The 11,696-nt window shown below is 45.2% G+C and overlaps 1 protein-coding gene across 8 annotated transcripts in view; it reads left to right on the forward strand.

Annotated features, from left to right (window-relative positions):
* Lrch3 (leucine rich repeats and calponin homology domain containing 3) overlaps positions 1-10,959 on the forward strand; it is a 111,974-nt gene extending 101,015 nt beyond the window's left edge. For 6 of the 8 annotated variants that reach the window (XM_013351622.2, XM_026785686.1, XM_026785668.1 and 3 more), the window contains 2 exons: positions 1,999-2,076; positions 5,784-7,458. In XM_013351622.2, the coding sequence (XP_013207076.1) occupies positions 1,999-2,076; positions 5,784-5,987 (282 nt within the window). In that variant the 3' untranslated portion in view covers positions 5,988-7,458. Of the gene's footprint in view, positions 1-1,998; positions 2,077-5,783; positions 7,459-9,268 lie in introns of those variants that run through there. The other 2 variants (XM_005344860.3, XM_005344861.2) reach the window with 1 other exon arrangement.
* Positions 10,960-11,696: the final 737 nt, after the last annotated feature.

The raw sequence follows: 11,696 nt of genomic DNA on the forward strand, positions 1-11,696 counted from the left end.
CCCTCTTGAGTGCTGAGATAAAAAATGTGTGCCACCATACCCAGCTCGTTTTTGTCTCATTTAGCCAAGGCTGGCTCTGAACTCCCTGCCTGTACCATGCATGTCCTTTATTTGCAGAGTTGCTATGAAAATTGGGTCTTTACCAAGGAGCTCCTCCTCCTAGCAAATTTCCCTGGCCTCTCAGTCCAGCTTACCTTTCTCTGGAGCTGAGGCGGCCCCAGCACTGTGCTGTGCACACCTCCTTTATTTTCCTGGCATAAGCAGCAGCAGCAGAGCCCAGGCCTTTGTTGTGCTCCATCTGTCAGGAGATCATGACTCCACAGTTTATGTTTCATCTCCCCTCTCCCCCTCTACCAACCTTTTTGTTTCATTTAAGAATTTGGCATTGGCGAGAAAGGGAGCTGCACTGGTTTGTCTTTCTGTGTGCTGACACAACTCAGCGTCATCTGGGAAGAGGAACCTCAGTTGAGAAAATACCTCTACCACATTGGCCTGTAGGCGAGTCTGTGCTCCATTTGATTAATGATTGATGTAAGGGCCCAGCCTGCTGGGGACAGTGCTGTTCCTGGGCAGGTGGTCGTGGGCTGTGTGAGACAGTGAGCGAGCCAGTGTAAACATAATTCTTTCATGGTCTCTGTTTCTGCCCCGATTCCAGATTCCCATCCTCCTTGAGTTCCTGTTTGGTTTCCCCTGGTGATGGGCTGTAAACTGTAAACTGAGCAGACCCTTTCCTCCCCAGGATACTTGTGGTTCTGGTGTGTCTTGCAGCCGTAGGGAGCCATCCAGGCCAGGCCCCGCCTCGTACCCTGGAGTACTGTCATTCCATCCCAACTGGGAGATTTGTTTCTGTGCATCTCACTGGCTGTCTTCTTATCATCTTCCATGACAAAGTTAATCCTAGCCCTGAATATCTCTGTCTGGTCAAAATTAAAATACTTTCTTTCACTGCTTTTATTTTGTTTCTTCTTATGCCAAGGAATTGTGTTTCCTGTTTGAGAAAACTTGGGTTTTACAAGTGAAGTCTTTTGTTTTCTAGAGATGGTACAGGTGTCCATGAATTTACTAATTTAAAAATCTGTAGGTCATAGTCCCTGCAAGCATCTGGCTTCCATATGTAGTACTTGAACTTAACTTTAGAATATGAAATCCTATTTTTCTTACATTATGTTCCATAATAACTAGGTTAAAAACAAAACCTTGAGAGGATATGGAATGCCACTTTATTTTCAGTCTTTAGAGATCTTTACAGAAAATTAAGCTCATTTATTAGTAATTAATGAAATTTCCAGCATTAACCATTTACCTTTTTAATGTAGCTTTGTAGCCATCGTTAAGACTTTAATTTCCCAGGTGTCTAATCTGTTAAATGTAAAAGATAGGACTGGGAGCCAGGTGGTGGTGGCGCACGCCTTTAATCCCAGCACTCCGGAGGCAGAGGCAGGCGGATCTCTGGGAGTTTGAGGCCAGCCTGGTCTACAAGAGCTATTCCAGGACAGGCTCCAAAGCTACAGAGAAACGCTGTCTCAAAAAACCAAAATAAAATTAAATTAAATAAAAAGCACTGGCTGTTCTTGCAAGGGACCAAGTTCAATTCCCAACACCCACATGGCAGCTTACACCTGTCTATAACTCCATTCCCAAAGATTCAACACCTTCTTCTGGATTCTGCAGTCATTGCATGCACATAATATATAGATAAACATGCAGACAAAACATTTATATGAGGAGGCCAGCACTGGTTTCTGTCAGTAGTGTTTTATTGGCTGCAGCCACACTCCTCATCTCCTGTGGCTGCTTTCATGCTGGCAGAACTGAACAGTGACAGCAGCTCCATGGCTCCTGAGATTGGCATCAGTATCTGATCTTTTAGGGGGAAGTTTGCTGAGCCCCAGCGTGTGCAGCAGTAAGCTTATGACAACCAACAAGAGTGGTTTTAAAGCTGTGTGCTTTTTGACCTTTGTTGATAACACTGTTTCCCCCTTTGTTGTCTCTCTGCAGCCTAAATTAACAATGGCAAAATGCAGGCGAAATGTGGAGAACTTCCTGGAAGCTTGCAGAAAAATCGGTGTACCCCAGGTAACATGTGTGTGTGCGTGCGTGCGTGCGTGCGTGCGTGCGTGCGTGTGTGTGTGTGTGTGTGTGTGATTGCTCTTACCAGGACTAGCTGTGGACTAAGCTCATCACTGCTAACATAGTGTGTCGTTACAGAGCTCTGTCAGTGTTCTCTCCAGCAGTATTCTTTCGTGTTTCCTCATTTCCAAGGATCTTTAAAGAGACTGTTAAATATTGATTTAAATAATTGTATTACAACTAATAAATTGAAAATAATTGTTTTATTTTCTTAAGCATCCCCACTAGCTGTTTGACCTATGTACAGCTAAACATAACAGAATGTTTTCACACAAGTACCATTCAGATTGGAATTCTTTTGTTGGCTTCAGTTTTTTAATACTTGATTTTAATACATCTTAAATATATGTATTCATTAAATAATTTTAAGACTTCAGAAAATGTTACAAAAATAGCAGAGTTCTTATGTATTTTTCACCCAAATTTCCCAGATGCTAGCATCAAATATGCAAATAGTATAGCTGTACAAACTGAGTGATCCAAACGATAGTCCTGTTAACTAAGTTAAAGATTTAGCTCAGCTTCCACCCATTCTTCCACCAGGCTGCAATCGTTTGGCGGTTAGCACAGTGACAACCACTTGTGAGCTTGCGCCTCTATGGCAGTGGTTCTCAACCTGCGGGTCGAGACCACTTTGGGGGTTGAGCAACCCTTTCACAGGGGCCACCTACGACCATGGAAAACACAGATTACATTATGATTCATAACACTAGCATATTACAGTCATGAAGTAGTAATGAAAATAATTTTATGGTTGGGGTCACAACAGCATGAGAAACTATTAAAGAATCACAGCACTAGGAAGGTTGAAAACACTGGTCTATTGTAGTTCTTGCCATTGATAGTACCATCATTAAACTTGATAGATTTAATAAGAAATGTTTATAGTGTTCAGTGACACCCTCCTTTCATTTTGGTTTTGAGGGGTTTTTTTTTTGTTTTTTGGGGTTTTTTTTGCAGTTTTCTCTGTGTAACAGTCCTAGCTGTCCTGGAACTAGCTCTTGTAGACCAGGCTGGCCTCAGACTCGCAGAGATCCGCCTGCTTCTGCCTCCTAAGTGCTGGGATTAAAGGTGTGCGCCACCACCACCCAGCTAGTGACCCTTTTGAAGAGTAGTTAAAAACTGCTTTGCTCTTGAGGGCTGCATGGAGTTGGATGATGTGGATATAGGCTTTTTGACCTAAGTTTACACTCAGAATGGTCTTAGAGCCCTGGGGCTCAGACCTCCCTTCTGCCTCAGCCTCCAGTGCTGGAATTGTGGTATACACTGTGCTTAGCAACAGTGTAAAGAAATTAGCAGCTTGCTGTGGTGTGGTTGGCAGTTTCTCTTTTCTTTCTTGCTCAAGATGGAAGCTGTGGCTGCTGCTTGCTCTGCCACTGAGCCACACCTCCAGTCTCTAAGCCTTAGTTTTGTCTAGTCAGCAGAGAGAAAACACCAGCCTTTTCTGTCAGCTGCTTGATTAACTGTCGGAAATTCAGGATTGGCTCATCAGAAATGCCAGCTTTGCTCTAAGTTAAGCCCCATTTATCCCAGTGATGGTTTTTCACCCAGTTCACTGTCCTGCTCTAACTGATCATGTATGCAGTGAGCATCCTTCACTCCAGCTTCACATATTCCAGAGTAGGGGGAAAAAAGGCCAGTTCCCACCTGCATCTCCTTTAGCCAGCATGTTCCACACCTGCTCTTCAGCATTACTGGGTAGATCATTCTCTTATTTTCTGCTATGTTATGGGTTCGGGTTTTTTTTCCCCTTTTCTAAAATCAAGTAAGACATATTTTATTCTTATGGACAAATTCAAACTAGAATTTTTCATTTTTATATCATCTTATAAAAGCTTATGAAACCATTTTACCATTTACCACCTATTCTAGGGGACTGGCATGTATTTTCTCCACAGTGAGCGTCCTGATGCCCATATGCACACATTAGCACTCAGGTTTCCTGTCTGATGTCAGCATCCCTGCTGCCTGCTCGAGTCCATACCCTGTGCACTGCACTGGAGTGTGCCATGCATTGGCACAGAAAATGGGAAGCACAGAAAGCAGGAGCATGCTGACTCTGCCCATGCCCGTGCTTGCCGAGATCCTCCTCGGCACCATTTCTGGACATCAGAGCTGCCTGTCAGGCCCTACAGAGCCGTCTTGTCTTGGGTGTAAATATCAGAACCTGGGACTCTTTCAAAAAGCTACTGCCCTTGGTCAGCAGAATAGAAAAGCTGTGTGCTTTACAGCATGCATGTAAGTCAGCATTTTCCAAGCAGGGCTTACGAGTGTTCATTACAGCCCAGCTGCCCCTTCTACCTGAGCTGAGCTATTTGAAGGCAAAGAGAGATAGAAAAGTACACTTTGAAACTGACCCTTTTCCAAGGTGGTTAGCCTGGAGTCCACAGCTCACCTGAAGCTCCTTTCCAGAAAGAGGAAGTGGACATCCACACAAACCACTTCTTCCGACCCATCTGCCTTCCACCCACTTCCTACCAGTTTTGGATGAGTTCTAGTTTTGCTGCTATTTCTCTTGAAAATTAGTCATTTTTCTGGACAGAATGAAGGATAACGAACAAATTCACCAATCAGTAGCATCAAGCTGCTGTTCTTAGTCTTGCTTTGTTCTTGCCTCCTTCTGGCCCTTGCTAGACTGAAAAACAGGGAACTTAGTAGTTAAGGGTGTCCGCCTCGGTGCCCAGGTGTAAAATATGTGTCACCATCTTCCCTTCTCTGGATGAGCTGTGAGGGCAGCGTGGGAAAGCACCCCTGTTCCCCTTCACTTGGAAAATGGTGGAATAGGGTATAGAGTGCAGGGTCATCCTCTGCTATGTAGTGTCTGAGACAAGACTGGGCAGCGTGCGACTCTGTTTCAGACAAAAGAAAGTCAGAGACAAGGGATAGTCAAATTATGACGGAGAATTGCCTGGGAAGATAGCAATGGTAGAGTTCTTACCCGGGGTTCATCCCCAGCTCACGCTCAGAATATGAAAGAAGCCTCTGAAAAGGGAAGTGTCTGAATAGTCACTTTTACTCTTGTGCTTTTATTAAATGTTTTATTTTTTTAAAAACTTGTGTTTGAATCTGCTATCTTATATTCTAGAATTATTATGTATGTTAAAGACTATTTTCAGTTTGAATCCACTAATACTTTACCAATGGTGACTTTAGAAGCTCTGCATTTCTGTTGTGTGTAGCAGTGAGCCATCTAGGGATGGTGGGCTTCATCTGATGGAGTAAGTCAGTACACAGGACTTCCCTACTGAACCTCCTCATTACAAGGCTGGCCTCAGGCTTGGAGTCAGCAGTTGCCTGTTCGGTGACCGCCCTACTCTGGTCAGCATCCCTCAGTAAGGAAGACTGGGAATGGAGAGGAGGCCCTCCTACTCTCAAGCCTCACACCACCCTGAACCACAAGCCAGCTCTGTCCATTGGTCCCTTAATGCTCATGGCCAGCCACCAACAAGCACACTCTATTTTACTGCTCCGTAGAAAAGTCTGTGTGCACAGATGAGCCCACAGCTTTGTCCCTCAGCATTTCCTTCCCTAAGCTAAGATGCTGCAGGGTGTGTGTCTGATCGTACCTGACATGAATACTGAGTTCTGTACTTGTCTGCATTCTGCCCACTGACTGTGTTTTCTGTTTTCCTTTCCTGCTCACACTCGGACAGGACAATCTCTGTTCCCCTTCCGACATCCTTCAGCTAAACCTCAGCGTTAAAAGAACTGTCGAAACCCTGCTTTCTCTCGGGGCACATGCAGAAGACTCCAGCATTGTCTCTCTGTCTGTCCAGCTTCTGGGTTTTGTGGCATTTTACTGTGCTTTAATGTTAACTCTCTGTGTGCTGTATTACCGGGTCTTCCCCTCTAGCTGACAGTGCAGCCCGTGCCTTCCACCTCCTTCCTGTGCTTGGTGCAGGTTTGTTTCTCATACAGAATTACTGACATGAAAAAACATGTGGTTTTTTCAGAGTGCTAACCTGAGTAGGTGCATCATTTCTTTTATGTCCAGAGGGGCAGCGCCTTGCACAGTAGGCACTAACGATGGCTAACAGAAAGATCATCACTTGCTTCCCCCTGCCCTGTGGCCTTGTTTCTCATATTAGGGGGTGGGGTTGAGGCGTTTTTACTGATGCAGTCCTGAGCCACAGAACTCTGCCGTTCTTTTTATACTGTGCTACACTTCAGTCTTGAAGTGACAGATGTCTGAGCCCTTTCACCAGCTGCTCACCATGATGCTACTGGTGTCCTTTCTACTCTGGAGTACCTTGTCACTTAGTTCTCTGCCCGGAAGGCCCAACCTGCCCCCCCCCCTTTTTAACAGTATTTGGACATTTAGAAGGCATGGGGCACTTAAACTTTATAATTTTAGTTTGGCCTGAATTTTTAATTTAAAGATAGTAGAGGTTCTCCAGATTGCTGTCTGAACCATTGTATCCATTTAAGACAGTGAACACTGAGCAGAGCCTGCATCTGAGACCTGGCCATGCCTCACACGTGTGCTGCCTGTGACAGATCTACTGCAGGAATCCTGTTAGACTGTGACATTTGCAGTTCCTGTCACTGCTAGCATGACTGAGTCATTTTTGTGGGTGAACTTGTATTTTGTAGGCTATTGGGAAGATCGTATTGGAACTGCAGGTCCAGTGAAGCTGCAGTCTGTCTCGGAATGCTTAGTAGATCTGTCTCTGGACCTGGGGCCCAGAACAGCATCGCTGCATTCCGATTGCATTCTCACCAATGGTGTCTCCATGCTCCATTAACAAAACTGACCAATAGCTCAAGGGAGATGGCCAGGAACAGCCTGGGCCACCGCTCCCCTCATGTACTTTGGTCTGAAGCCGGTCGTTCCTAACTGTTCTCACAATGCAGTGACAGACTCGGTGCTCTACAGCAGTGCCTGTCTCCCAGGTGTGTCGTGGACTTGTCTTCTTTTTAAGACACCTAGAATTGACAATTATTGTCCGAATTCTGTAGTTTTGTCCTTTTACACACACACACACACACACACACACACACACACGGTGTGTGCTGATACACACCTGCAGTCCCAGCCTTTAGCAGCCTAGGCTGGCTACATAACAAGACCTGTCTTTAAAATAAAAACAGACAAAACCACCGCAGAGGCTGCTGAGCGGTCTAGACAGCAGTGGTGAGTTCCTAGGAAACATCCACAAAGTTGATGTCTCTAAGCTCCAACCTCTGAGTGGTGAGTAAACCGCTGTGCTCGGCCTGTGCACTGCTGAGCAGATGGCAGGGATGCTCCACCCACAGCACACAGGCTTCATCTTTTTCGTTGGTATTGTTTGGTTGGTTGTTTTTTTGTTTTGGCTTGTTATGGTTTGATTTTAGTTTTTTAAGACAGGTTTCTCTGTGTAGCCCTGGCTGTTCTGTGAACTTAATCTGTAGACAGGCTGGCCTCAAACTCAGAGATCAACCTACCCTTAAAAGGTGTGCGTCACCACTGACTAGCTCTTTCTGTATTTTTATTGCAATCCATTTTGTAACATTCCGAGTGATACAGAGTGTAATGGAGCACTCCTATAGCCCTCGAACTTGAGTTTGAGGCCACCCTGAGCTCACACAGCAAGACCTTCTCTCAACTATAAGCAAAAAAGTAATTTTTACCCAGGCATGGTGGTACACATGTTTAATCCCAGCATTTGGGAGGTAGAGACAAAAAGATCCTTGAGTTCTAGGCTGGCCTGATCAACATAGCATGCTCCAAGACAGCCAGAACTACATAGAGAAACCCTGTCTCAAAAAAATTAAAAAAATAATAATTTTGATGAGAAAAAGAAAAGCCAGTAAGTGTTATGCTAAGATTTGCCTTTTTCTTACAAGAGTAACAAAGTAGATGTATCCAGCTTCTTACCCAAAGGAACGGCCTTTTTATGGATCAGTTATCAAGATGTGAGTAAGCTTACATAATAGTTCCTCGGCTTTATTTAATCTGCTGAATTTTACAATATGAAATACTTTACTTTTTCAAATACAATTTTTTTTGGTGGTTTTGTTTTGTTTTTCAAGACAAGGTTTCTCTGTGTACCCTTGGCAGGCCTAAAATTTGCTCTGTAGACTCATAAAGATCCACCTGCTTCTGCTTCCCAAGTGCTGGGATTACAGGTGTGCACCACTGCCCAGTTTTCAAATACAGTTTTGGTTTTTTTTTTTTTTTTTTTTTTTGGTTTTTTTCGAGACAGGGTTTCTCTGTAGCTTTGGAGCCTGTCCTGGAACTAGCTCTGTAGACCAGGCTGGTCTCGAACTCACAGAGATCCGCCTGCCTCTGCCTCCCGAGTGCTGGGATTAAAGGCGTGCGCCACCACTGCCCGGCACTCAAATACAGTTTTTAAGACAAGAACTCACAGTGTAGCCTTGACTGACCTTGAAGTCAGAGAGACCTGTCTGGCCCTGCCTCCTAAGTCCTAGGAACACGCACACCCAGCTAAAACACAATTTTTTTTTTTTTTTTTGGTTTTTCGAGACAGGGTTTCTCTGTGGCTTTGGAGCCTGTCCTGGAACTAGCTCTGTAGACCAGGCTGGTCTCGAACTCACAGAGATCCGCCTGCCTCTGCCTCCCGAGTAACACAATTTTTTTTAAATCTGATTTTTTTAAACTAATTTAGCTTTACCCTACCATGAATTACCTGAGGTAGAGCAATGTTTCTTACTTCCATTTAACTCTGAGGGTTGTGGCTTTCAGAATGGAGCTATGGTGCAAGTCCTGGGCCCTCACTTCCTGCAGTTAGAGTCATCACAAAATCATGAAGCGTCCCTCTGTCTGTGATTTCCTCCCCAGAGTGTCCTCTGTAATGCTGTTTTCCACATGGGCCATGCTGTAACTCGGCTTGTTTTTCTATTTTGATGTGCTCTGTAAGTCGGCCCTGATCTTTTGTCAGATAGTGTGGCTTCCTCCCGCCGTGTAAATGTGTGTCACCTGTCAGTCTTCCACTTTTCTGTATGGACCTTTAACTGTGTTAATAAAGTGACCCTGAGTGTGAGACACCATCTGCGTCTGCCTCCTTTAGCAGGGTGGGTTTACCAAGAACTTTCCGCATCTCGCTTGATTATTATGGGGCGGGGTAGAAGTTCCCTTCAGTCCTGTGATGTTCATCCTGTTTTCTTTTCTGTTTTTCATTACGTTGTCCTCTTTTAGGAGCAATTATGTTTGCCTCTGCACATTTTAGAAGAGAAGGGGTTGAGCCAGGTTGCCGTGACTGTCCAGGCCCTCCTGGAACTTGCCCCACCCAAGCAGCAGCAGCAGCCCCCACCCCAGCTCTCTGCTGTCTGAGGACTCCCAGGGCCCTGGGTGTTGACACAGCCAAAACAAGGAACAGGAGGATGCGATTGCTGGCCCCGCCTGCTCACATAGCCCTATGCATTCCTAGAAGCCCTGTCTTCATGATTCCTGCCAGGAATGTTTGCTTCATCTCTCCATTTTAGGGGAAATTATTTCCACTATTTTTTGTTTTTAATGAAGACACAATCCTCTTAAGTGGAACTTTCATTACTGAGGACTCAACATGGAAGCCTAAGCTGGCTCTGCTTTCTTCGTGGGGAGCAGGTTCATTTTTCATGCCAGAGACAGGATCTTGGAAGCCGCATATTTCTCTCTCAGAAGACAGACATGCTGCTGTCTTTCCGGTTCCCGGGTTCTACTCGCTGGTTTCCACAGTTGGGCTTCATTCTCCTGGAGCATTTGTGAAATCCAGATTTGCATCAGAGGTTTTGGCTGTGGCCTGGGAACCTGCATTTCCAGCAGACGTTGAAGTTGCTCTCAGGCAGTAGAGACTGTGCCAAGACACATAGTTATGTGGTTTGGGTACCACCCTCCTGCACTTTTCAACTGCATTCAAATCAAAGGCTATGTTATGATGACTTGGACAATTCTGTCAAAAAGAACAAAAATAATAGAGAAGCCTTCAATTTTGCACTGTATAACAGTTATTTAAAACCAGTGTCCAGGCCTCTCCACAGCCCTGCCCGCTCCCACCCCATCTTTTTCTAGAGGGTGGTTCTGTGCATCACCCTGCCATTTCCTAAGCACAGGCACTCTACACACAGTTCTAAGCTGTACAGTGTAACTTGCACTACTCAACAGTATTTGCATTTGCCTCAGTGAGCCCTGCATGCTGATCCCAGGGCACTTGAACCAGGCGTGGCATATGCAGTAAAAGCTCTCTGGCTCATGGGACACCGAACACAACGCCAGAAGAGGTGAAGGAAGCCACACTTCTTAGAGTCCTTGCAGGTGACAGCCAGTTTCCTTAGCTTTAAGAAAGCACTCGAGCAGCTTCCTGTCTCTCATCTAGCCCCTCCCCCGTCCACCGCCTGTGCCTTACTCCTTTGCTGTGCGCAGACAACAGAAGGACCTAGGGCTCCAGCACAAAGTAGGCGTCTTCGTGTAAACCTAAGTACACAGGCGTTTCTTCCCCTAGGTTTTGCACACTTGTTAGTTGTTGTGTCTTTGATGTGGCCAGTAGAGTAATTACATAAAAGCTGTTTCATAAGGTATCCCCTGCAGTCTTCCCAAGGCTTGCATTTGAGAACAGTATTTACCCTGTGCGGCATCCAAAAGTAATATCTTCGATACTGGACCATGTTCCATCCCCAGTACCACCAGAAGTAAGGTGCAGAGAGGCACAGGAGCCTGTAATTCCAGAAGTGGGAGCTGGGTGGTCAGGATTTGGCCGGATGCTAGGCAGCTACAGGCCACCTGGGCTACATTAGACTGGCTGAAGCGCTGCCTCAGCAGCTGAGGACACTTCCTCCTCTTGCAGAGAGTCGGGGTTCAGTTCCCAGCGCCCTGAGATGACTTCCTCAGGTACCAGGCATGTACATGGTACACATACATACATGAAGGTAAAATATTCATACATGTAAAAATATTTAAAAGTATCCTTTCCCTAAAAAAAATCCTTCCTCTAAAAGTGACTTTGAACAAAATCATTTTGAGTAATCAAAATAATTTCTCCTTGTTCATGCAGAGAAGTGTTTATTAGAACATTGCCACATTATCCAAGTTTAAAAGCATGTACCAGCAGCCAGGTATGGTGGCACATTCCTGCAACTCAGGAGACTAGGGCAGGAGCATTGTGGATTTAGGGCCAGCCTTGGCTACGCTGCAAGACCTTATCTCAAGAGACAGTAAGTATAACATAGAGCACCTGGGCTCCTGGCCAGCCCTTCAGGGGCTTGTCCACCAGCAGCTGTGCTTCTGGGCTCTAGCTATGCTTCCTTCTAGTCAGCATGAAACCTCAGCATCATTTCTAACTTGTAGCTTCTGATGTTGTTTAGAAACGAGTCCAGAAGACATTACATAATACAACACTTGGAGCAGCTCTGAGAGTTCCAGAGAGTAGGCTGACATTGCAGAGCATGGAGGCTCATGCCTTTACCCAGCCTTTGAGAGACAGGGGGCAGAGCTCCTCTACCCAGTGAGCCCCTACCTCAGAAGAAAGAGGACATATTAATATTTCAGTTTTTCATGTAAGGCCTTACTGTACTTACCAAGTTAATTCAGATTTAATCATTAGGAAGCATTTGCACAGTTTTAGCTGTGGTTGTTTTTTTTTTTTTTTTTT

This window comes from Microtus ochrogaster, chromosome 2, assembly GCF_000317375.1.
Source record: "Microtus ochrogaster isolate Prairie Vole_2 chromosome 2, MicOch1.0, whole genome shotgun sequence".
NCBI lineage: Eukaryota > Metazoa > Chordata > Mammalia > Rodentia > Cricetidae > Microtus > Microtus ochrogaster.